Source organism: Kogia breviceps, chromosome 8, assembly GCF_026419965.1.
Source record: "Kogia breviceps isolate mKogBre1 chromosome 8, mKogBre1 haplotype 1, whole genome shotgun sequence".
Lineage (NCBI taxonomy): Eukaryota > Metazoa > Chordata > Mammalia > Artiodactyla > Physeteridae > Kogia > Kogia breviceps.
Genome location: NC_081317.1, coordinates 109,238,654 through 109,266,151, shown reverse-complemented (window position 1 = coordinate 109,266,151; position 27,498 = coordinate 109,238,654). Strand labels below are relative to the sequence as shown.

Genomic DNA, 27,498 nt, shown 5'->3' with positions numbered 1-27,498 from the left:
TTAGTTACATCTACCTTGCAAACTCGTGTGGGCCTGTTTCTGGGTTCTCTGTCCCGTTATCTATGTGTCCATCCCTCTTTCTTGATTATGAAATCAGAGTTACAGACCAGAGAATCTGATGGGCCATGTCCTCCCCACCTAATATCAGAACATTCAGGTTTAGAAGCAGGGAGAGGCCACGGAGTAAGTTCAAGTCTGCCTTTCCCTACTAATTTTCAGTTAGTGTCATGGCAAAGATTAGTCAATCGGGAGAAAAGTGACACTAAAAGGTGTGTCCGGGAGGCGGGAGCAGAGAGTGTGATAGGATTAGGGCTCTTGGGGAGGTGAGAGCAAGTGGTAAGGTACTAAAACAGTGTCACACTTTGGCCTATAATACTTGGAATTCGGCCAGCCACATTTTGCATGCCCTTATTTATTGACGCTCGCTACATATTAAAGTTGGAATTGTTTACTGAGCTCCACCAAGATGCAACTGATGAGCTAATTAATCTTAAAAAGATAAATTGAATTTTATTAACTACTCTTAACTTTTAATTTCACCTTATGGCCTAAAAGAAATCACTCTTGAAAAGCTTTTCAATTAAGAATATAAAATATTCCTAATTGCAGTGATGTTATTTACTGTTACTGGCTATTCCATCATGATTGTAAGGCAGTTTTTGTACAGGCATAATGAAAACTTAGCAAACTTTTTGTGACCAGTCTACCAGATTAGACTCATATTTAGGTGCAGAATTAATTTCAGCGGATTATTTTTCCATTTAAACAGTGGCTGTGCATTGAGATCTTTCACAATCCAAGGAACTCTGTCAACAAAAAATACTGGTCTTACTTAAAGACATTTTAAATGGAATTATATATTTTTAAATAAGTTAGTAAGATGTTTGTCAGCTTCTGACTGGAGTTGTTGATGCAATTAAAAGTAGCCAAAAGCCTAAAGGAATATTCAGTTAACAAAACTGAATTGTGTGTTTTGGCTCCACCACCTTCCTGAAAACTGCAGTTATGTAGTGTGGCACTAGTTAAGGCTGGTACCAAATATGAGTCACCTCTTCTTTAGCTGCATGAGAAGCTACCTTGGGACCTGGAATGTCACTGGTGCTTCTCTTTGTTTACCTCTTTGTCACTTTCCTGATCAAAACCAGACCTCTTGACGGAATACCCAGAGCATTTGTGTCTGTCTGGAGAGTGGTAACAGGAAAACAGGAGGTGCCCAAGGGGGGGACCGATCAGGTCCTCAAGTCAGCTGAGAGCGTGCTGTGTTTTTCCCTGTTGGGTTTTGCTTTTAAGCTAGTGTCCATCGACAGATAAATGGGTAAAGAAGATGTGGCACATATATACAATGGAATACTACTCAGCCATAAAAAGAAACAAAATTGAGTTATTTGTAGTGAGGTGGATAGACCTCACAGAGTCGGTCATACAGAGTGAAGTAAGTCAGAAAGAGAAAAACAAATACCGTATGCTAACACATATATATGGAATCTAAAAAAAAAAGGTTCTGAAGAACCTAGGGGCAGGACAGGAATAAAGACGCAGACGTGGAGAATGGACTTGAAGACACGGGGTGGGGGAAGGGTAATCTGGGACAACGTGAGAGAGTGGCATGGACTTATATATACACTACCAAATGTAAAATAGATAGCTAGTGGGAAGAAGCCACATAGCACAGGGAGATGAGCTCCGTGCTTTGTGACCATCTAGAGGGCTTTCTCTAGTTGTGGCGAGCGGGGACTCTTCTTTGTTGCGGCTTCTCATTGCGGTGGCTTCTCGTTGCGGAGCCCGGGCTCTAGGCGTGGGGGCTTCAGTAGTTGTGGCTTGTGGGCTCTACAGCGCGGGCTCGATAGTTGTGGCACACGGGCCCAGCCGCTCCATGGCATGTGGGATCTTCCCGGACCAGGGCTCGAACCCGTGTCCCCTGCATTGGCAGACAGATTCTTAACCACTGCGCCACCAGGGAAGTCCCATTGTGGCTGATTCTGAAGGTTGATAGACATGAAAAATGTCAGAAACATCACAGATTGATCTTTCCATATTTCAGTAGTGGAGCATAGATTACTGTGGTAGAAGTTTAAAAAAAAAAATGCCATACTCTTTGACTTTGAGAGCTGAGCTCATAAGAAAGCAGAAAGGTCGGGTGTCTGGCCAGGTCCTTTTTATTCATTGTCCTGAGTTGATCTCCCTCTGAAGTACCCTGGACCAGCCAAGCATGTGAAATGTATTGGAAAGACACTAACTGCCTTGTCCCTGGTTGGCAGTGTGTGTTGCTAGACCCTGGACCACAGATTCCACTCCTGGCAAGAGAATGGATATGTACAGCCAGAGAGAAAGCATATAGTGAATGATTTCAGTGGAGTGTTTCTCCAGAGGTCTGCAGGTGTCAGAAAGAGGAAAGAGGAGTGTTGTACCCAGTTTGTCATCCAAATTTTTTTTTTTTTTTTTTTTTTTTTTTTGCGGTACGCGGGCCTCTCACTGTTGTGGCCTCTCCCGTTGCGGAGCACAGGCTCTGGACGCGCAGGCTCAGCGGCCACGGCTCACGGGCCCAGCCGCTCCGCAGCACGTGGGATCTTCCCGGACCAGGGCACGAACCCGCGTCCCCCGCATCGGCAGGCGGACTCTCAACCACTGCGCCACCAGGGAAGCCCCCAAATTTGTTGTTCGCTTGGGAGCAGAGCCTGTTCTGTCCCAGAGCGATTGGAGACACTCTGTGTCCCCGTCTCTGGTTAGCGAGACTGTGAGATTCCTCCAGGTTAAGATGGCGGTTAAGGGAGGTGGATGAAATGTGTCTCTGGTTCTCATTCTTTGATGGGGCTAACAATATGGCTAAGGCTCTGTGTAAGTACTGTGTGCATCCTTTCCAGTGTTTTCACTTGAGGTATTCGAATATATGAGACAGTAAGAGTTATTGCCTCCATTCAGACTGGGGAGTAACATTGCGTGTGGGAGTTTCCAGCTGGTAAAAATTACCCGGGAAGCTAGCAGAGCCCTGAGTGTGCCTTGGGGAAGAGGTGACACCTACCTTATTTATCATTGGACCACACCAAATGGCTGAGGTGCTGACTCCAAATCAGCTGCTTAGTTTTCCTAAGGGACAGAGTCCTGCTATGTCAGCTGCTAAACAAGGAAGAAAAATGTAACGTATGAAAACAGATTTATTCTGAAATTAAGTATGTTGTCTTCAGAACAACCTTGCATGAGCCTAAACCCTGTCAAGAAAGTGTGAGACTTTTCTTCCTCTGAGAAGCTCAGTAGAGTGTTGACTTCATTGCCCCGTCACCTGATGGGGACGTCCCAGAGCACACAAAGCTGCAGCTTCTCAGACAGGTAATTAAATTTAAATGCAAAAAAAGTTAATGAAACATTAAAGTATGTAAATCGGTGTGATTCATAGTAACACAAGTGCTCCTACAGTGACATGTTCATAGTTCATTTCCCTCATCATCTCTTCACGTCTCTTTTGCTTCCTAGCTTCCTACTGTTAAGCGTCATACCATTTGTTAAAATATCAAGTGCTGAGAGAGTTCCTAGGGAAAATGGCCTTCTGTAAGATAAACAGGGTCCAGATCACTTAGGGCTTATCGATTTTATGATCAGTACTTAGGTTGCTGCTAAAAGCAGATAGGTTTCCAGTACATGTTGGCAACCTAAGAGGGCTTTCTTCCCCCATCCACCTTCAGGAGCAGCAAAGAAGTGACTTTGCAGGCGATTACTAATGAAGACTCAGGCTCATCCTCAGGGTCACTCATCTGTGGAGTACTGGCTTAAACTAATGTAAAATACCATTTTTTTTTTTTTTTTTTTGTGGTACGCGGGCCTCTCACTGTTGTGGCCTCTCCCATTGCGGAGCACAGGCTCCGGACGTGCAGGCTCAGCGGCCACGGCTCACGGGCCCAGCCGCTCCGCGGCACGTGGGATCTTCCCGGACCGGGGCACGAACCCATGTCCCCTGCATCGGCAGGCGGACTCGCAACCACTGCGCCACCAGGGAAGCCCTAAAATACCATTTTTTAAACTCTGGTGAAAAAGAAGTCAGAGTGATTATCAGAGGACCAAAAGAGAACGTACAGCATTTAAAAGAGTTGTGTCTCATCTTCATTGCTGGTTTTTATACTGGTAGCATGGGTTGGGGTTTATTTCTTTACTGGATGGGACTGATGTTCAAAGTGTTTTGGTGCTATCACCATTTCTATGGCTCAAGTTCTAGACAGGTAAACTATCTGTCACCTGATGGGCATTGTTTTTGTATTACGCAGTGAAGTCTCTTTAATGAGAATTTACAAGACAAGTTGAAAGCGCAGTCAGACTTGTTAATTCAGAGGCTACCATTATTGGCAACTTGTGACCACTTGGTTTAGGCGTAAGTGGAACCCCTCTTTCATATCTGTTAAAAAAAAGTGAGAGGCTTGGGAATATGCTGTCCTAGAGTTTCAACTTTCATGAATGGTATGTGGCGGAGGAGAAGATGCCTAACTGTATTTGAGTTGTTCCTAGGTTTCAGTCAAGAATCTGAAGGGAAAGAGGATGTCTTGAGGCACAGGAGCAGAGAGGGCCTAAGGAGCAGAGCGGAAGGGACGGTTTCAAAAGGAATGTCTTACTAAATGCCTGTTTTGTGAGAAGCAGCACGATATAGGAGAAAGAAGATTAGGAGGCTGTAAATTGTAGTAAGCGGTAAACCAAGGTTTAGTTCATGTGATTTTGTCAGTGACATTGCATCATCTCACAGATGGACCGAGTCCTCAAGTCTAGGAGACGCAAAGAAGGTAAGTCTCTACCTTCAAGAGCCGCTGTGAGGGAGGAAGGTGCACCGTCGCTGGCACAGGTCTTTGCGTTGGCAGACATGACCACCTTGCCCCATCCCCAGCCCAGCGGGAAGTGAACACCAGTTCACAGGTGTGAACACAGGTGTGCAGTGGAGCGACTGCAGGTACAGGAGAACCACCGACAGCATGAGAAATTGCTATTCCTGTACTATACTGTCAACCTCTTGAATTTTGACAACTAAAATTTTTAATAAAATAGAAATGCTTTTTTTAAAAAAACACAAAATTTCAGACTGTATCTTTATCCTAGAAGTTCATTCTGCATTTGGCTTCAGTCCTGCCTTAGGCAAATGTTTAGCCATTTGGACAAAATGGGCAGAAAACATGAACAAACATTTCTCCAATATACAAATATATGAGTGGCCAATAAGCACATGAAAAGATGCTCAACATCACTAATCACAGGGGATACCCAAATGTGAGGTGGTATATTATTAGGGAGAGCAATTCTATAAAGAAGAGGAAAAGTACAAGAGGAAGAGTACTTAGGTAATAAGATTTATCATGTCTTATAACAAGAATAAAGCTTTACTAATGTGTAACAGATTTCTCTTCAGTATCTTTAGATTTTTTGGTTAATTGATACGAATCAAAATTCCCGATTTTGTCCGTAATAGGCCCGGTGGGAAAGTCAACAGGATGTCTCGCAAACTGCCGTTTCTAGAGCAGCCACTCCGACTGCCCCATCTCCCCCTGGTCGTCCCCAGAATAACCATTCTCCTGATCCAGGTAAGTTGTATTTTCATTTTTCAATCAGTGTCATGACTGTCATGAAATTTGAGCATCTTTCAGAAGTAGTTTAAATCAGGATTTCCTACCAGGTAACCACCGTCCTACTAGTTAATGCCTGTCTGAATTTTTCCCTTCCTTATCATAACATGTTGAGTCACATTGTTTTGAATGTTGAATCTATCTTGCATTCCTGTGAGAAATACCACTTGATCATGATGTGTTGTCCTCTATGTTTGTTTGATTCTGTTTGCTAATATTTTGTTTAGAGTTTTTGTGCATAGGTTCTATGATGAATATATGTACCTTTTTCATAGCATTGTCGTTGTTAGGTTTTGGTATCATGATTACATTGGTTTCATAAAATGACTTGAGAAAAATTTCCTCATCTTTTTTTCCTGAGTTTATGTGAACTTGGTATTACTACTTCCTTAAATGTTTGACAGGATTCACCAGTGACACTCTCTGGGCCTGGAATTTTCTCTGTGGGAAGATTTTAGATTAAGACTTCAATTTCTTTATTATAAAGTTAACTTTTTATATTTCTTTATAAGTTTTCATAAATTATGTTTTTTAGGGAAATTTCTGTTTCACCAAAATTATTAAATTTATTTCCATAAATGTTACAGTGTTCCTTTATTGATCTTTTAATGTTTATAGGATCTGTTGTTATGTTCATTCTTTTTATTCTAAATAGATAATTTTTGTTTTCTTTCTGTTTTTCTTAAATACTTATGAGACTGGTTTGTCAGTTTTCTTTAGTCTTCCCACAGAGCCAAAGTTGGTTTTATTTTCTGTTTCATTGATTGTTATTTCTTTCTGCATTTCACAAATTTTGGCACGATATGTTTTTTTATCATTCTGTTCCAGGTATTCTAATTTCTCTCTGATTTATTCTTTGACCCCTGGGTTATTGGGTAGCATATTAATTCATTTTCATTATATCTTGGGGATGTATTATTATTATCGGTTTCTTATTTAATTTCATTATGAGCAGAGAACAGACTCTTCAAAATTTCAATCTTTTTAAATGTTTTGAGACTATATTCTATCTTAGTGAACATTCTATGTGTATTTTAAAAGGTCTATTCTGTTTTGGGCACAGTGTTCTGTATATATCAATTAGGTCAAGGTGGCTGATAACCTTGTTCAAACCTACTGTATCTTTACGGATTTTTTTTTCCCTCATATTTGTTCTGTCGGTCATTGAGAGAAGGTGTTGAATCTCTAAATAATGATTGTGAAATTGTCTTTTTATTCCTTTAATTATAACAGTTTTTGCATGATTCATTTAGAAACTCTGTTACTGGGTATAACACATTGGGATTGTTAATTTTTGCTGACATAGTGATGTTTCTTATTACGAAATGTCCCTTTATCTCTCTGGTAATACTCTTACTTTGAAATCTGTCTTTCTTGATATTAGTGTAGCCACACCAGCTTTCTTTTGCATATTGCTTGCATGGTGTATCTTTGCCTCAGTCTTTAAAATTTTAGCTCATATTTATCTTTAAGAGTGATTATCTTATAGACAGCATATTTAGGTTTAGTGTTTTTTGTTTTTTTTTTTAATCTGGTCTGACAATTTCTGCCTTTTAATTGGCATGTTTAGTTCTTTTACATCTAATATTATTATTGTTATGTCTGCCATGTTGCTGTTGGTTTCTATTTGGCCTATTTATTTATTTTTTCCTCTGTAATCTTTTTTGTTTTCTTTTGGGTTAATTGAAAAATATTTTGCAGTATTTTATTTTTTTCTTTGGCTTTCTGGTATACCTGTATTTATTTATTAACATCTTTGTTAAAGGAGTCTAGTAGGTATCTTTAATTTTGCCATAGTCTACTTAGAATTAATAATTACCACTTCCCACTGCACAAATATAAGAATCTTGCAACAGTGTAATTCCATTTACCTGTTCCCCCACCCCTCTTATTTTGTATTATTGTTGTATCTTTTGCTTTTATAGGTGTTGTGAACCCATTTTACAGTGGTTGTTTTTTTTTTCTTTTTTGCTTTAAAACAGCTATTTGTCTTTTAAGAAAATGAAGAAACTATAGATAATCTTTTATATTTTCCTTCATATTTATTATTTCTGTCACTGTCTACTCCTTTCTGAAGATCATATATTCATCTGATATTATCTCTCTTTAGCCTGAAGAATAGTATCCTGTATTATTTCTTATTGTGCAGTTTTCCTTGAGAAGAAGGGTCTCCCCTTTTGAGAATATCTTTATTTCACTTTTTTCTTCAAAGGATATTTTCACTAAGTAGAGAATTCTGAGTTGATAGCTTGTTTTCTTTTAGCTCTTCAAAGACACTGCATTATCTTTTACACTTCTTTTCCGATGAGAATTCAGCCATCATTTGTGTCACTTTCTCATGACATGTAGTATATCTTTGTTTACATTGTTTGCTTTCCAATTTTTCTCTTTATTTTTCTTCTTAGCAAGTTGGGCAGTGATGTGCTTAGGTACAGTTTTCTCAGTGTTTATCTTGCTTGGGTTTCACCGATGTTCTTGGGTCTATACATTGAGATTTTTTCCAACAATTTTGGGAAATGTTCAACTATTAGTTAATTACATTTTTCGCCTGCCCTTTTCTCTCTACGTCTTCTGAGAATCTAATTGCCCACGTGTTATATTGCTTAATATTGCCCTATGGGTCACAGAAGCTCTATGCTATTTTGATTTTAATTTTTCATCTTTTTATCTTATTCTTGTTTCTTCTGATTGGATAATTTCTACTGCCATTTCTAGTCTTCTATTAAGCACATCCAAGAATTTTTAAATTTCAGTTCTTTTTTTTAGTTCTAGAATATCCATTTGCTTCTTTTTTTAATAGTTTCAATTTCTCTGCTGATATTTCTTTCCTACTTGTATATTTGTTAAGACCATATCCTTTTTTACATCCTTGGACCTGTGTATAAAAACTGCTTTTAAACTTCTTACCTGCTAACTCCAGCATCATGACCAATCTCCTAGTCTTTTTCTGACTGCTTTTTTCTAGACTATGGGTCATATTTAATGAGTTTGGACAAATTTATTTACTCATGTAACTTACACCCCAGTCGAGCTATAGAAGATTTACACGACTCCAGTTACTCCCCACGGTCCATCATTATTCTGATTTCAGATTAGTTTTGCCCGTTCTACGGTTTCATTTAAATGGCATCATATAGTATGTGCTTTTTTTGTGTTGGGCTTCTTTTGCTCAGCATATCTGTTCAAGTCATCCATACAGTTGCATGTATCAGTAATTTATTCTTTTTTTTATTGCTGAGAGATATTTCACTGTCATGGTGGAATTTATCAGTTTTTAACCAGTTCTCTTGTTTATGGATGTTTGGTTTGTTTCCAGTTTTTGGCTACTGTGACTAAAGCGTGTTCTTGTATAGGTCTTTTTGTAACATTTCTGTTGAGTAAATACCTAGAGTGAAATTACTTGGTCATAGACTACTACCTTGTTTTAAAATTCTGTAAATTAAAGAAAAAAATTCTAATCAGTGTTTACTTGATTTACATATTTACCACTTTGCTCTGCTCATCATTGCTTCCTGCTCCTCATGCCATGCTTCTGAGTTTAGTTTCTTTTTTAGTGACTATATATCCATCATTAGTGCTTTTAGCAATCATCTCTTTTTAGTGACAGACTGTTTCTTTTGTATGTTAAAGTTTTTATTTTGCTCTCACTTTGAAGAATCCTTTTACTATGGAAAATATCAGACATAAAAAGTAGAGAGAGCATCATGATGTGCCCTCGAGTGCCCCATGCTGATTTCAGAACGATCAGTGCATCACCAGGCTTACTTATCTGTGCTCCCACTACGTCCCCACACCCTCTCAGAATGACTTTGAAGCAAATCTCAGATATTATCTCATCTGTAAATATTTGTACATGTATTTCTAAAGTAATACCCACAGTAACATTTCATTCCTAAGAAAAATAAAAATAATTCCAAAATATCATTAAACATCTAGTCAGTGTTCAGATTTCCCCAATTGGATCAAGAATATCTCTTAGTCATTTTGAATGAAAATCCAAGTAAGGTTCACACAGTGTGATTAGTTGATACATGTCTTAAGTCTGTTTAGTCTATATGCTCCTCTTCATCTTTTTTCCCTGTTGCATTGTATTTGTTGAAGAGACCAGGTTTTGTACATAGACTCTGTACATTTTTATTTTTACTGGTGACATCCTCACCAGGTTATTTAAACATGATTCTCTGTCCTGTGTATTTCCTGTAACTTGGTGGTTAGATCTACAGCCTTGGTCAGATTCAGGCTAATTTGAGGGAGGGACGGAAGGTAGGGTAAATGAATGGGTAGTCTTATGTACCTCCCTTAGGAGACACATCGTGTCTGATTATCTCTCTTTCTGTGATAGATGCAGCCTTTAGTTGATTATTGGCTAGATATTTATTTAATTAGAGGTCATCCTCACTCTAGAATGTTAGTTTAACTGCATGTAAAACTTTAGATTATTCCTAATTTTTTTTCTTAGCATTTAGATGATTATATCTTCTAGCTCTTTATTCATCTTAAACTTTTTGTGTGTCTCCTCTTTTTTTTTTTTTTTGGTGGCCATGCCGTGAGGCTTGCAGGGTCCTAGTTCCCTGACCAGGGATTGAACCCAGGGCCCTTAGCAGTGAAAGCATGGAGTCCTAACCACTGGACTGCCAGGGAATTCCCTTGTCTCCTCTTTTTTGTTTCTCTAATCCCTATTTTTGCATTTGACATATCTCTTGGCTAATAGCTTTCTCTTTGCTGTATTTTTTAAATGATTGAGCTCATGATTACAAAATATCCTTCTGTAACTTTTCATAGTTTACTTAGAGTTAACAGTCCTTTGTGGAAAGGGTAAAACCTTAACTGTACAGGTCCATGCACCATCTGTATTGCCAATGAACTTGCATTGTCTTGGTCCAGCGTGGAGTAGAGGTGGGGATGGTCATGTGCTTCTCTTCAGGCAGCCTCATATACAAATGCCTCAAGTTGACTGGCTTCTTCTTTTTAAAGTGTTAATTAGGGTACAATTTTTAAGTCACATATGACTTGAACTAGTTTTTCTTGAAAATTTAGTTTTATTCACTAAGAATAACGAATTATAAAGAATAAAGCATTAATAAGTCTCCTAATATCATAGGCGTTATCTGCATGTCTGACCCCAGCCTTTGGTAATTAAGAGCAGGTAAGAACAGGGTTGGTTCAAGGCACTTGTCCCTCCCTTGTGGAAACAACTCAAACACCACTCTCCTCCTGAAAGGTCAGTCTCATCATCGTCATTCAGTAAACAACATGAAAAATTAAAGTTGAAGAAGATATGGTCCCTGACTTTAAAGAGGTTAAAGTCTGTTTGGAGAGCTATACGAGTGTTGGCTATGTGATTTTAAATGAAAAAGCCCCATTTTATTCTGGGGCAGTAGTTATTGGGTTGGTCAAAAGGTTCATTTGGTTTTTTTTCTGTAAGGTGACTCTAGTAGCAGTTAGTTGTATTTTAACTTCATTGGAAACAATTTTGTTAGATTATATTGTGACAGCTGTCATATCAGCGTGCATTTAAAAAAAGACTTATCGAAATTGGTGAATTTTTGTGTAGCCATTTTAATATTGAAGATGGAAGAAAAAAAGCAACATTTTCGGCATATTATGCTTTATTATTTCATGAAAGGTAAAAACGCAACTGAAACGCAAACACAGATTTGTGCAGTGTATGGAGAAGGTGCTGTGACTGATCGATCGAACGTGTCAAAAGTGGTCTGTGAAGTTTCGTGCTGGAGATTTCTCTCTGGACGATGCTCCATGGTCGGGTGACCAGTTGAAGTTGACAGCGATCAAATTGAGACATTAATTGAGAACGATCAACGTTATACCACGCGGGAGATAGCCGACATACTCAAAATATCCAAATCAAGGTTGAAAGTCATTCGCATCAGCTTGGTTATGTGAATCGCGTTGATGTTTGGGTTCCACGTAAGTTAAGCGAAGAAAACCTTCTTGACCGTATTTCCGCGTGCGATTCTCTACTTAAAAGTACTGAAAACGTTCTGTTTTTAAAACAACTTGTGACGGGCGATGAAAAGTGGATACTGTACAACAATGGGGAATGGAAGAGATCGTGGGGCGAGTGAAATGAACCACCAGCAACCACACCAAAGGCCGGTCTTCATCCAAAGAAGGTGATGTTGTGTATATGGTGGGATTGGAAGGGAGTCCTCTATTATGAGCTCCTTCCAGAAAACCAAACAATTAATTCCAACAAGTACTGCTCCCAATTAGACCAACTGAAAGCAGCACTCGATGAAAAGCATCAGAATTAATCAAGAGAAAATGCATAATCTTCCTTCAGGATAACTCAAGACTGCATGTTTCTTTGATGACCAGGCAAAAACTGTTACAGCTTGGCTGGGAGGTTCTGATTCGTTTGCTGTATTTACCAGACATTGCACCTTTGAATTTCCATTTATTTCGGTCTTTACAAAATTCTCTTAATGGAAAAAATTTCAGTTCCCTGGAAGAATGTAAAAGGCATCTTGAACAGTTCTTTGCTTAAAAAGATAAAAATTTTGGGGGGCTTCCCTGGTGGTGCAGTGGTTAAGAATCCGCCTGCCAATGCAGCAGACATGGGTTCGAGCCCTGGTCCAGGAAGATCCCACATGCCGTGGAGCAACTAAGCCCGTGCGCTACAACTGCTGAGCCTGCGCTCTAGAGCCTGCGAGCCACAACTGCTGAAGCCCGCGCGCCTAGAGCCCGTGCTCTGCAACAAGAGAAGCCACCACAATGAGAAGCCTGCGCACCGCAACGAAGAGTAGCCTCTGCCCTCTGCAACTAAAGAGCCCACGCATAGCAACAAAGACCCAACGCAGCCAAAAATAAATTAAAAAGTTTTGGGAAGATGGAATTACGAAGTTGCCTGAAAAATGGCAGAAGGTAGGGGAACAAAGGGGTGAATACATTGTTCGATAAAGTTCTTGGTGAAAATGAAAATGTGTCTTTTATTTTTACTTAATAACCGAAGGTGCTTTTTGGCCAACCCAATAGTACTTGACCAGTTAGTGACAAGGCCCGGGTTTGGATAACCCTTCGGATTTAATAGGCACGATGGATATTAGAGCATTTTAGAAGTACCCCAATTGCTGCTGTTTAATTGGAAAAGGAAACACCACTGTGTTTGAGGGTGACCATAATAAGAGCATGTTTTTTAATATTAATTTTTCTAAGGATACGTGTTTTGATTTATAGTTAGATTTGCTTACAAAGGATATGTGGCCAATTTACAGTAAGGAAGATGTCTCTGTAATTGTTTTTGCCTTATCTCTTTTCCTTTCAATATTTTTGGCAGGATTCAGTAACCTAGCAGCTTCCTACTTGAGTCCAGTAAGGTCCTTCGTGCCGCAGATGCCGAAGCTGCTGAAGTCTCTCTTCCCCGTCCGCGACGAGAAAAGGGGCAAACAGCCATCTCCCCTCACACATCAGGTAAAAGCGTCACAAAAGCAACAGTGCCCGTGCTCCTAACAGGTTGCTGGTGCAGTGATGCTCTGCGCTGTGCCGAAGCTGGAAGGAGAGGGTAGCAGCACTGGGGGCGTCGGAGCTGGGCTTTCAGACCTGGTAAAAGCGCTGATAATTTCTCTTGCACTCTCGTCGGAGATAAAAGAGCTGTTTAAACGCACTGACGCTCTCAATCCTTTTTGCTTTTAAAAAATGCCAAGTACGCTACTAATGTGATTTATGGTCATAACACTTAGAGCCACAATAGTGAAATTTATGAAGTGCACTTAGTGTTGTGTGTGTATTGCCAAACAGAAAATGTAATTCTATTTTTAATTCTTGATTTCGTTTCTTATTTCACCCAATTTTACATCATCCCTGTCCTTGCTGCTCAACCCCTTTTTTCCTCTTCTGTGGTTTACCTGTTCTTTCACCGAAATAGTAAAAGTGATAACTTGTCTTATTTCCCCTTTTTATTAAAACTCGCTACCCGGCCTTAGAAGAAGTTTTAGAGAAGATGTTAAAGGGTTTTCCAAATAATCAGGAAGCTGCTCTTGTGTGATGGTGCATGGGAAGCCTGTTGGAAATGCAATTTTTAGCCTCATATAGGTGTGAATTCAGCAGAAAATGATAAATGAGGATTTATTTATACTCATTCAAAAACACATACAGTGCAAGTTCAGTTGTTGAAATAGGTCTTTTGACATCAGCTTCTCCACATTCACTTAAACATTCTAGTTGCAGAAATGTAGGTGAGTCTCCTTGCCTGAGACCTTAACTATTTAAAAGACTTTTCTATGTTTATGAGTGCATATTCAAGGGGGATGGTATTAGTTTTGTAAGGTTGCTGTGCAGATACATAATTTTTTCATTCTAGGATTATATGAGCATATATATCAGCATAGATGCACACATACTGTATGAAAAAAATTAAACATTAAGATTTTTGGAGATGTTTAAATTTAACTGGGCACTAACGGGTGCTTGACAGTTATCAAAATGAATCTGAGATGACAAGAGCTTAAAAGAAATAGCAAGTCTAATATTTGGTGGGGGTGAGGGTAGGCAAAAATGATTTTGCCAAGGGTTTTTTATAGCATATGTTATTCTGTTCTAAACTGCTACATCGTTGTTTCACAAAGTATGATTCATTTACTGTTTGTGCCAGAATTTCCATGGTAACTTTTTTTAAAGGTAACTTAAAAAAAAATACAGCCCGGGGGCTTCCCTGGTGGCACAGTGGTTGAGAGTCCGCCTGCCGGTGCAGGGGACGTGGGTTCATGCCCCGGTCCAGGAAGATCCCACGTGCCGCGGAGCGGCTGGGCCCGTGAACCGTGGCCGCTGAGCCTGCGCGTCCAGAGCCTGTGCTCCGCAAGGGGAGAGGCCACAACAGTGAGAGGCCCGGGTACCGCAAAAAGAAAAAAAAAAAAAAATACAGCCCTATCTTAAAAAAGTATAACTCACCTCACCTTGGGGTATCTAATAATCTGCATTTATAAGCACCCAAGGTGATTCTTATTCACATTAAAGTTTGATATCTACTGTTTTTCAATTGCTGTTTGGTGAAGACCAGAGTTAATGTAAGTTAAAGGAAATTGGAACGGTATTAGAAGTCATTGAATCAGACTACCATTGTTATAATTATCAGATATTTTAAGCTTTTGATGTAGCAACTCAAATCACCTGCTACCGTAAGAAGTTACTTTTACTGTTTTGCCAGTGAGTGATTGGTTCCTTTGGATATGAGAGGAACAGCAGTGGTTTAGAAAGAAATCTAGTGATTGGTGGATAATTGCAATTTGTAATGTCCAGCTTAAGAGAGGTAATCTTGAAATATTTTGAAGATATCTTAAGAATATTTGTTCATTCCGTTTACTTTTTTAAAGCATATATGAGCAAAGGTGTTACAGAAAGTGGCCCCGGACGCTGCATAGTTCATAAATAAATGAGAATGTCAATACAGAAGTGGCCTTAACAGAGGTGCTCATGGTGGAGCTAAACTGTTCCATTTGGTTGGTGAAATCCCCACTCCCTTGAAGGACTGTTTCTCAAGGTCACCAGAGCTCCATCTTGCCTGCACTTCGCAGTCCTCATCTGACTTGACAATCGTGCAGGAAACATTTGTGTCTCTGGGCTTTAGCGCCCAGCGCTGAGTTTGCCTGGCTTCCCTTCTGTTGGCTGGCTCAGTCTTTCTCAGTTGCCTTTTCTGGGACCCTTTATTCCACCCAGCCGCTGATATTCAGGTGTTCCAGAGCTCCCTCCCAGGTAATCTCATCCAGCTCTGTGGCTTTTAACTCTTGATGCATTGACAGATGCTCACATTTCTATCTCCAGCCCAGGCTTTGCCCCCGAGCTCTGGCCTTGTGGAGCTAACCGCCTGTTCAGCTTTTCCACTTACAAATCCATTAGACAGTCACATTTTACAAGTTCAAAGCATTACTCCTGGTTTCAGCTCCCAAGTCTGTCTACTCCCAGCACACAAAATACTTACAAAATACATGCCCATCTCAGCATGTATAACACAAATGTCCACCTAGTTGTTTCACCTCATAAATAGTCCATCAGTAAAATTTTGTGGGTACCACTTTCAATCCGGTGACTTCTCACCATCTCCATTTCTCATCACTCATTCATGCCATCGTCTCTTGCCTTGACTATGCAGCAGCCTATCAATTGGTCTACCTGACGCTTTTTGCCTCACATGGTCTTGTCATTCACAGAGAAGCCAGAGTGAGCTCCCAAGGCCTTACATTACTTCATGGCTTGAAACCTTCCACTGCTTCTCTTTGAGTAAAATCTATTCCTTACTGTGGTTTACAGTGTCCTATGTGATCTAGCCCACTGACTTTTAATCTTTATTCCCTTTATTTTATTTTATTATTTTATTATTTATTTTTTTATTTTTGGCTGTGTTGGGTCTTCATTGCTGTGCGTGGGTTTTCTCTAGTTGCGGTGTGCGGGCTTCTCATTGCGGTGGCTTCTCTTGTTGCGGAGCACGGGCTCTAGGTGCACAGGCTTCAGTAGTTGTGGCACGTGGGCTTTAGTAGTTGTGGCTCACAGGCTCTAGAGCGCAGGCTCAGTAGTTGTGGCGAATGGGCGTAGTTGCTCCGCGGCGTGTGGGTTCTTCCCAGACCAGGGCTCGAACCCGTGTCCCCTGCATTGGCAGGTGGATTCTTAACCACTGCGCCTCCAGGGAAGCCCTATTCCCTTCATTTTATTCTTTGTTCACCATGCTAAGCCATATTGGCCTTTTTGTTGTTACTGTTTGTCGCGTGAACCATGAAGCTCCTTTTGGTCTCAAGAGTTTTTGCACTTGCTTTTCCTTCTACTTGGACTGCTCTCTCCCAAAGTCTTTGCATGGCTACTAGGTCTCTAGTAGACTGGTCTGCTAATAGCATGGTCAAGAAAGACCACTCTAAGCAAATACGTTTGAGTTTAGAGTGGCCTGACCCAACCAAACTAAAACAACAGCATCTACCATACATATTACAGTGTATTCCCATATTTAATCTTTTCATTGGGAGTTATTGTTATGTTTATATGCTTATTGGTTATCTCCACTCTAGAATGTAATTCTTCGGGGCAGGGGCATAGTTAATGGAAAATATATGTTGGTTGACCACTGACATTTGTACAGCTTGTAACGTTAGATAGTTTGAATGTACCAAGTGTCATCCAGTGGCGTAAAGGACTGTGGTCATCGTTCGGAGGTGAGAGAATCACGTCTGAGTGGGGATCTGAGATATCGAGGCATATTTATGAAGTTTCTTTCCTAGGTTAATGCAAGTTTCACTAAAGAACTATTCTTAAAGGAGGGAAAAGCTTGAGCTTATCATTTTGGACTTAGTTGATCAAAGATGCTTGTGTTCTCATTTTTACTATCTCTGCTAAAGCTTTAAGAGAAGTAAATTATAATTTTAAATGACAGTATCATAGTGGTTTCCCTTACTAGGACCACTTTAAATACGCTTTAAATTGCTATCACCTAAATGATGTTTCATCCTTGGAATTAGGGCACTTTAACGTCAATGGAATTTCAAAATAACAGCAACATGAACAATGATGTATTGGCTAGATTTTTTTTTAGTGTTTCCCAATTTTTTATAGTAGTCTTCACTGTAATAGCATCCTATTCACTTGGAAATCAGATTTGATACCTGAGGTTCTTACTTTTTTCCCTCCTTGTGGAACATCCGAGTCCTCCAGGGAGAAGGTTGGTTTATTTCTACCCAGTCTTTGCCTCTGCTTTTTTCTGCTATTGCCCAGGAGTTACAGGTTCTGTGCTCCTTTAGACTTTCTCCAGACCTAATAGGTGAAGATTAGTCAACTATATCTCATAATAAATGCCTCATCATTCTTCCGTGGTCTTGCCAGGGTTTTGCTTAAAGTGGGGAGCCCAGAAGTGATACTATAACCCTATGCTTGAAAATAGTGCAACCGTCACTGTCCTCTTTTGAATAATGTACTTCTACCAAAGTGACATACGATTGCACTTTTTTTTTTTTTTTTTTTTTTTTGCGGTACGCGGGCCTCTCACTGTTGTGGCCTCTCCCGTTGCGGAGCACAGGCTCCAGACACCCAGGCTCAGCGGCCAGCCGCCCCGCGGCACGTGGGATCTTCCTGGACCGGGGCACGAACCCGCGTCCCCTGCGTCGGCAGGCGGACTCTCAACCACTGCGCCACCAGGGAAGCCCTGATTGCACTTTTTTTAAAGGCAAGTATTTTTAGTTCATTGTGCTCTGGTCAATTAACGTTCCCCTTTTTTGTTTGCTTGTTTATTTGCTTACACTCTTGTCAATGCACTTCTCTTTTTATTATTATGTTGTTTAGTTGAAGTATAAAAATACTTAAATAAGGATCTTTAGATTCATTTAGAAAATTTTTCATCTTGATTTTGTTTCAACATTCCTAGGATAGCAAGATATTTTTTGAATAATTATTTAAAAAATACTTCTGTCCTAACTATCATCTGCAAACTTTGAAGGGCATAGTCTGCATTTGAGTCACAAATAAAATATGGAACATTGGGGCATGAGAGAGAACTCTGTCATATGAGACTAGAGATCACTCCACAAGTTACAGAGCGACACACTTCAGCTCTGCATATTCAGTAACTGCCATCTCCAACCCACGTTTCCCCCTCTCTCTAGCAAAGAGATTATGGGAGACTTTGTTAGATGCATTACAGAAATAGAGGGACACCACGCCTTCCTCTGTATCACCAGTCCAGAAAGCCTAGGACAAAATTCATGCTGATGAACATTCTAGACCACCCTGCCCACTGCCCGGCTTAGCCATAGCTCTGTGTGAGGTATCTAGTGTAGCGTAAAGAAATACACGAATACCCCGAAGCTTGCCCTCTGTTTTGATTCTGGTTTTAAGTGGCTACTACTGCCTTGTTAGTACACTAATTTCAATGGCCTATATAAATAGTCATTAAATAATCAATACCAGACTAAAAAACTTATATAGGTTTTAGAATGACATCAGAGATAGAACCCAGAAAAATAGGAATCAGTGCACATTCCTAAAAGGAGTCTGGATCAGTTCTACAGGAAGGGATAAATATTGATATTAACATTGCATAAAACTTAGAGACAAAAAATAGATAGTAACCCTGCTTAAGATTTCTCATGTGAGACGGCACAACAAACTAAACAGAAACCCCCAAATGGATCAGCAGAGACGGTACATAGTAACCCAGCAGACTATAGAACAAGACAAGCACACTCTCATTTCTGTCCCCACCCAACTTTCTCTTTTCACCATTTTCAAAGCCATTGCCCTCTCCATTTCCTACCTGACTGTGATGAAATATCTCAAAACTTCTTCCTTTTTCTGTTTCTGTCCCAAGTTAACCTGGAGACCGACTCCTTCTCTGGAAGAGTCACAGTAACAAAGACACTCACAGCAACCCACCTAAACACCACACCTGGGTTCTCTCTGGCATCATTAGATAACACTTAGATCATTTGCACTTAGTCCTGGGTATGTTACTACTAGACGTTCATTGACCAGCTGGAATTATTTCAGAGAGTAACATCAGAAATGATTTATGAGGAAGGATTAAAGAAGTTATTTATAGCTTGGCCAAACAATGACTAAGAGGGCTGACTGTATAAGCATTCAGGGGATATCAACACCAAAGGCAGGGAAGAATTGTGTAAGGATGGTTCCAGGAAAGCAGCAGTATGAAAGGCACAGAAGGACAGAAATGAAGTTAAGGAAGAGAACGGTCAAAGCCGTAAACGAGTGCGGTGATTGATAGATAGCAGGGTGCTCTCTACAATAAACCCCCAAGGCTTTCTGTCGCTTATATTTTGTAAAAGTAAGATTTTGAAAATATAAAAGTATTCCCATTAAGAACCGGGGAACGGAATAGGTCCTGTTTCTACGAGTCATTCTTCCTCTTTTCTTTGCTAGATTAGGTGGAAGAGGGGCAGAAGCTGTGTAATGAAGGAATGATTATTATCAAAAAAGTACTTTTCATCAGCGTGTCCTTGACATTTTCAAACAAGAATGTTCAACTCCCTCCCTCATGCAAAGGCACAAACACACAAGCACAGTGAAAATCTAATGAAAAGATTAATGTTTATTAACTTGTTGTTTGGAATCAGCAGGTTCTCAGGTCAAGATGCTATAATTCTGGGGGGCATATTTCAGCACCTGAAAAGATTCATGGATCTTTTCTTGTAAGATAGAAGTTAACAGTTTATTCTGAGGAATACAAAAATTTAAAGAAAGAAAATAAAGATTTTTAAGAAAGTCTTTAAAAACAAAGGTTCTTATATTTTACAGAATCATTTGCCTTGAACATATTCGTAAAGTCTTATGTTTGTCATTTTTATGGAGATTCGGTTTTGTTTGTAGTCAGTTTCTGTCTGAGTTCCAGAAACGCAAAAGGTACAGCACTGAAAGAGGTGGCAGCTGACAAAATTGCTGTCTTTGACCTTCTGATGCAAGTTTAGTAACTAATCTGGAAAATAATGAACTGCAATTAATGAAATCTGTACTCATATTCAAGTGTGTTTCTCAGACAGCACATACAATAATTGAAAGCACTTCCTGCTCTCCAATTAGTTAGATTGAATTAATGTGGCATAATAGCTTTTTTCATATGTCTAGAAGATTGTGCTCAGATGAAGCTGTTTATGTACTTCAAACTTGGGTACTCCAAATGGCGTCTTTGGTTCATTTGGGGAATTAAAGAGTTAATGCTCACATTCAATTTCCACCATCAAGAACACAGCCGCATTTCCGGCCTATCTTTGTTTTACCGGCCGCCCCTCTTCAGTGTCCTGCGCTTTGCTTATGGCTGCCTTGTCGACTTCAGGGGTGTTTGTCTCCAGTTTCAACACAGCTTCCAGCGTGGAAGGTGGACAGGGCCTTGAGCAGGGAGAGCAGCGCCGTGCGCATCTCTGGCCTAGTTGAAAAGATGCTTGGCTAGTTCTTCCAGCTTTCCTGTCAGCGATTCCTCCCTGTACAAAATGGAGAGAAACAAACACAGCTACTCGTTCTTCCCTTGTGCATGAAGATGCTGTTTTAAGGCTCTTCAGACTTGGGCTCCTCTGATGAGACAAGCCATATAAATGCCTATCCTGGTGTCTTAAGGGTTCATCATCTTAACTAACTAAAATAAGAAAAGGTATCTATACTTTGTTTTCTAGCCTTGAGTTTTCCTCAATTATTCAGGTTATTTTTAAAGGTTATTTCCCCCTGTAGTTTATATTTGGATATTGGTATGCTGTATTGCTTTTTCTTGAGTTAACAAAGGGAAGTTTGCACAGCCCTTCTGGAGTACAGACTTTAAAAAAAAAAATTCAAAGTAGGACTTTCCTGGTGGCCCAGTGATTCAGACTCCACGCTCCCAATGCAGGGAGCACGGGTTTGATCCTTGGTCGAGGAACTAAGATCCCGCATGCCACGCAGCGTGGCTAAAAAAACCCAAGAGTTCAAGGCAAGTGATTTCTGTTCAACTGCTTTGGGGAAGTATTCTTAGGCATTCTTTTTTATTTTTTAAAATTTATTTATTTTATTTATTTTTATTTTTGGCTGCGCGCGGGCTTTCTCTAGTTGCGGCGAGCGGGGGCCGCTCTTTGTTGCGGTGCTCGAGCTTCTCACTGCAGTGGCTTCTCTCGTTGCGGAGCACGGGCTCTAGGTGTGCAGGCTTTGGTAGTTGTGGTGCATGGCTTCAGCAGTTGTGGCACGTGGGCTCTAGAGTGCAGGCTCAGCAGTTGTGGCGCCCGGGCTTAGTTGCTCCGCGACATGTGGGATCTTCCCGGACCAGGGCTCGAACCCGTGTCCCCTGCATCGGCAGGCGGATTCTCAACCACTGCGCCACCAGGGAAGCCCTAGACATTCTTACTACTTTACGAAATGAGACTCTTATCTCTGTTTTCTTTTCCAAAATCATAACATCTTACCATCTATCTTTGCCCCAGAAACGTGTGGATATTGACACTAAGTTGACAAGTCGTCTTCAGAATCAGGGTTAGTAGTTGACCTGAAAAATAATGAAAAGAAGATAGTTTCTGAGGCAGGATAGGAGTTGATGGAAGAGACCTCAGTCTGACAGTCGTTTTTCACAAACGGGCCTTGTATACTTCTGTATGATTCTGGAGACCTGAGGGTGGAACCTTTTTTGGTAAAGAGCCAGAGAGTATCATTTTAGGCTTTGCAGGCCAAACAGTGTCTGTCAGAACTAGCTGTAGTTCTGGTCCAAACATTGGGTCTGGTTTTGCTCCAATAAAACTTTATTTATAACCCTGAAATTTGAATCTCATACTTTTTACATGTCACAAGGTATTCATTTATTTCAACAACTACAAAATGTAAAAACCATTCTTAGCTTACAGGGCACACACCGAGGTAGGGACAGTCTAGATTTAGACCCTGTTTTTAAGTTTTTAGATTGATAGCCATTCTGTGTTTCAAGTAAACATCCTTCATCCTTCATGGATGCTTGAGAAACTAAGTGGGTGGAGTGAATATTACATCCTCTTTTTAAAAAATAGAAATCTTTTTCACATAAATACTTAAATGAATTTTAATAATTATCATGCAGAAGTTTAAAAAGTAAACTAGCTAAACCCTAAAAAATAAGGAACAGTCTCTTTCCTGACTTCAGAAATATTGGTATTTAAAATTTTCTGTATCTAGGGCCTCAAGTAAGTTGAACTAACACATATATGATAGAGTGAAATCAAAAGTCTGTTTGGATGGGCTTATTCACTTTTATCAACGGATAGAACAAGTTACTTGTTGATAGAAGAGGTGGGCCGTTTAGTTGTTTCATGTAATTGAATTCAATAGGAATATCAGATGATGGACCTTGAGTGCCCGTCTCTGAGGGGCAGGAAGGGCCCTGTCCACGTCTGGTGTTGCACACGTTGTGTCCCTAGCTCCTGGCACAACCTTTAGAATATAGTAGGCACCTGGCCCATGTTTTACTTACATCAGGTGGAGTTGTTGATTGTTTAAAAATGTGCGTATAGTAAGTCTACGTAGAAATACCTTGGAAGACAACACCTGAAATCCCAATGATTGGATTACCGTGGTGCTTTAAAAATGTACTGAGTGCGTGGTGTGCCAGGGATTTTATATGCATCAGCTCAGCACCACTGCTGTCTGAGGAAAATAAATATGAGCCACGTGTGTCATTTAGAATTCTCTCGTAGCCACATTTAAAGTAAAAAGAAGCAGGTCAAATTAATTGTGATAAAGTAATTTAGGATTGACATACATACACTACCATGCGTAAAATAACTAGCTAGTGGGAACCTGCCGTAGAGCACAGGGAGATCAGCTCAGTGCTCTGTGACCACCTAGCTGGGTGGGCTGGGGGAGGGCCGGAGGGAGGTCCAAGAGGGAGGGGATGTATGTATACGTATAGCTGATTCACTTCGTTTTACGGCAGAAACTAACACGACACTGTAAAGCAATTATACTCCAATAAAAAAAATAAAAAAGTAAAAAGAAACAGGTCAAATTAATTTTAATAAAATAATTTACAGAACCCAGTATATTCATAATATCATCATTTCAACCTGTAATCAGTATAAAAAAACTTACTGAGACAGTCCCATCTTTTTTTCTGTACAGTCCTTGAAATCAGGTGTTAACATTTCTAGCACATCTCAATTTAGATACTAAATTTTCCTCGGAAATCTTGATCTGCATTTAGAGTTCATGAAGTTTAAAAAATTAGATCCACGTGCCCAAGCCATTCCAAACATACTTAAAGGTGCTTTAATTTTTTTTTTTTTACTTGATATTTACTTTTATTCTGATTATATAAGCATTGCTTTTTTAATTTTTTTATTTTATTTTATTTTTTTTTTAACATCTTTATTTGAGTATAACTGTTTTACAATAGTGTGTTAGTTTCTCCTTTACAACAAAGTGAATCGGTTATACATATACATATGTTCCCACATCTCTTCCCTCTTGTGTCACCGTCCCTCCCACCCTCCCTATCCCACCCCTCTAGGTGGTCGCAAAGCACAGAGGTGAACTCCCTGTGCTATGCGGCTGCTTCCCACTAGCTATCTATTTTACGTTTGGTAGTGTGTATATGTCCCTGCCACTCTCTCACTTGGTCACAGCTTACCCTTCCCCCTCCCCATATCCTCAACTCCATGCTCTAGTAGGTCTGTGTTTTATTCCCGTCCTACCACTAATCTCTTCATGACATTTTCTTTTTTCTTAGATTCCATATATATGTGTTAGCAAGGTGCTTTAATTTTTAAGTTTACGTATTATTAGTTAAAATTAAGTAAAATAAATCCACTTCCTCAGTCACACCAGCCGCATTTCAAGTGCTCAGAAGCCCTGTGGCTGGTGCTGCCATGTTGGACACGCAGAGTTAAAGGGTGATATTAGACACTGAGTTGGACAGAGAGGAAGAGGAGACTCAGGGGGGTTAACTAAGGTCAGAGCCTAGGGAGCAGCAGAACTGGGACATATTCAAGAAACAAAACAATGCGCAACTGTGATCTGAAGAGATTTCACTGGGTTTGATTAAAAATAGCAAGCGATTATATTTGTAGAATGAATGACTCTATAAAGTATTTGAAGGAGGAACTAGTCATGGCGTGGAAATACACCGGGTGGGATCTATCCACCTTTGTTTTTTTTTTTTTGTCCATTTCTTTCTAAAAAAAATTATCTCTGGGCAATGAGGAATCATTGACAGCTTAAAGCAGGAGAGTGACGTGGTCAAATTTGTGTCTCAGAAAGCCCCTCTGACTGCAGTTTGGAAGGTGGATTGGAATAGAATAACACTGGAAGAATCTATTCAAATGTATGTGCATACCTCATGAGGGATTGTAATACTGGTCAGAAAAGTGAACTCACCATCCCGCGCTTGACGCAGTGACACTGTAATGTCACTGATTGGAAGGAGCGTGTGCCAGGTAGGGTAACAGTGTCTCTGGGGAGGGCCAGCTGGTGGCCACCCGCCATCCTCCCTGGGTGGCGTTGCTTAGAGGATTCCTGGGGACCGGATCGCCACCTTCCAGATGTGATCATCCAGAGGTGATCAGGTCTACACAAAGGACTGAGGGGTCAGTTAGAATGCCGAGTTACTCATTTAAACTAAGAACTATAACTGCCAGGTGGATAAAAGTGCTGGCATCATCGTGGCCAGCACAGCCTTACCTGGATCCCTCCGGAAAGCCAGAGTGAGCCCAGGCTGCTGCCGGGTTGGGTCCGAGGGCACCCCCTCCGCAGTGGCTGGAGCGCCTGTCCCTGCACCCGCGTGGGGGGCACTGCCAGCCTCACCACCCTGCCTCTGATTAACATAACCTTTAAAAATTCATTTATATTGATGAGGCTATTGCTGATTCTTGAGCTTTAGTAATTGTACGTGTCTGATTTTATCTAATGTTTATTACTTTACCAGAACATATTCAAAGATGAGGAAGTATCTTGTTTATGTGCACGACCCCAGCTCAGTGGTGTATTTATGGCAAAAATAAATCTTACATCTCTTGTTGTATTTTCCTAGGCTTGGATTAAAGTGATTGGTTAGAGTTGTAAAAAAAAAAAAAAAAAAAAAAAAAAAAAAAGACTTAGAGGATCATATTCACTTAGGAACCATTAGAAAATGACATGTAAGAATTTATCAAATTCAGGGTAAGGGGTGATTATTAGGAAAGGTTCATTTTCAAACAAAAAAATACATCAGAAAATTTAACTTTTTTTGAACAAAGTGATGATTTTTTGCTTCAGCTGATATCTCTTCTGCCCTCTACCTACCCCTATGCCCAAATTTTGGAATTTGATAGGATTTTTCCAAATCCTATCTAACTGTACAATTCAGCCTTCATGTCACTTAAGTAATTCATTCATTCACTTATTTAACTGTTTATTCATTTAACAAACATTAAGTTCCCGTTTATGGATGAGATGGATGAGACATGACCCCTACCCTGCAGAGAGCCTGCAGTCGAGAGGGGCTCCCGTCGAGACACGTTGACAGGTAAATAGGGCGATGTTGTAGGTGCTGAATGTATGTGGCGGGCGGGGGTGACACAGTGAAGGCGGCATTGTACCTGCAGTTTGAGGAAGAGTAGATGTTGCTTGAGCTGAGACTTAAAGATGACTAGGTCTTCACCGGGTGGAATGTGATACCCCAGGGGAAGGGACAGCGCGAGGACGGCGTGTTCAGCGCAGAGTGGGTTGGCATGCCGCGCGAGGGAAGTGCTGCCTCGTGAGAGGTGAGGTCCTTTCAAGTCATGCCAAGGACTTAAGGCTTTATTCTGGGGGCAAGGAGGTCTCCAAATTAGTTTTTATGCCTAGTTACGAAATTCTGAGCCAGTCTGCTCTGGTTTCATTCAGGTGGCGTGTGAAAGCCAGAGTTTAGTGAATGGACAAGGTATGGTATGAGAAGCGACCATCACCTTTTCCCCGAAATGCTTTGGAGCAACCCTCTGCCTGTCACCTGCCCCTCTACTAGGTTCGAGCCACACTCGGGACAGCACGATGGCAGGTTCAGCTGGCCTCCAGGCCACAGTCCCTTTCCATCCCTGTCACTGACCCTGCCCGGGCCGTCTGCATGCATTTAACCGTTAGGTAGATGCCTCTGAGCCTTGGTTTCTGTAGTGTGAAATGTAGATAATTATACTTCTATTCATGAGCCTCGTGGGACTTCTTAATATTTATAGCTGCAAAATACTTGGCAGTCACTTTTATTAATAGTTACCAGATGTGTCATAAGAATTAATGAACTTATGATCTGCAGTGTTTTGAGCTCTTGAGATCCGAGGCAACCTCCTGCACAGGGGATATGTAAAAGAGCATGAAAGTGCAAGCGGTACCATTTGGAAACGTGAGCTGTTACGTGTGAAGGACAAATGACACACTGAAGATTTCAGTGCACTCTGTAGGTATTTTTGGTGCCCTTACTAAGGTTGCTAAATTCACCGAAGGCCACGGCCAAATATAGAAGGCTGGTACCCCCTCCCTCGCACACCTCCCCCCGACATGATCGTGCACACGCACAGGTGCACGTGCACGCTCTTTCTGCTGAGGCCACCGTCACCCTCGTCCTGTCGTCCCTTCTTCCTGGGCACCGTCTTTCACTCTCCCCCCAGTTGCCAGGTGTTCAGGAGTCTCCTTCATATCTCTAAATTTTCATTTCTCTTTCCTTTTCCTTTTACCATCCAAGGGCAGGGTCTTATATTATTGGTTCTCCGCTGAACCATTGAAGCAGCTGCTTAATTGACCTCTCCAAGTTTTCTATCTACCCTCTTTAGGGATAATCTTCTGTAAGCCTAGTTCTTATGGCCGCTTCATTCAGTACCTTTGATAGTTCTTCATTGCCTGTGAAAATCTACCATAAATTTACGTACAAGGCCTCCTCTGCACACCCTAACCCCCACTGCCTCTGCCCAGCACTGTCCGTCTAGATCATTCTTTCTCTCTCCCCAGACCTCCTGGAAGGTTGAGTAGCTTTTCCTGGGCAGGGAAGTGAGAGGAGGGAACGCTGCCAGACACAGAGGGTAGCCTGCCTTGGTCACGCCGCTCTCCATGTTTGAGGTGTCCCTCAGCCGTGGGAAAAGCCATTCCGTCTCCAAGCCCTGTCTCAAAGTGAAATCACCCTCATGGAGGTGTTCTAGGCCTGGCCCCAGGATGACCCCTTCCTCCTCAGAATCTCCTCTGCTTTGGAACTGTCATTCTGATAGCTGTCATTTTCCTTGACGTTTTTGTTATTTGCATACCGTCCTTCCCCCAAACTAGATTGCTGCCTTGTTGCAAGTGAGCCCGTATTCTTCGGGTCTTTGTGTTCCCACAGCGCTATTGCAATGCCTTGTATGCCTGAGACCTGAGTCCTTGCTGAGCTAATTTTATACATTGAAGCAGAGCCCCAGTTAAGTTCATCGTGTAGGGCAGTATTATGGGAAAATTTGAAATATACAGAAGTAGAGTGAATATTACAGTGAATCCCTAGGTACTTAGCACC

At 40.8% G+C, this 27,498-nt stretch overlaps 1 protein-coding gene across 6 annotated transcripts in view; it reads left to right on the top strand.

Moving 5' to 3' along the window:
* The window catches only part of KIF13B (kinesin family member 13B), a 192,372-nt gene that overhangs the window by 152,772 nt on the left and 12,102 nt on the right, over window positions 1-27,498 (top strand). For all 6 annotated transcript variants that reach the window (XM_067040001.1, XM_067040000.1, XM_067040002.1 and 3 more), the window contains 2 exons: window positions 5,438-5,549; window positions 12,889-13,022. In XM_067040001.1, the coding sequence (XP_066896102.1) occupies window positions 5,438-5,549; window positions 12,889-13,022 (246 nt within the window). The remainder of the gene's footprint in view (window positions 1-5,437; window positions 5,550-12,888; window positions 13,023-27,498) is intronic.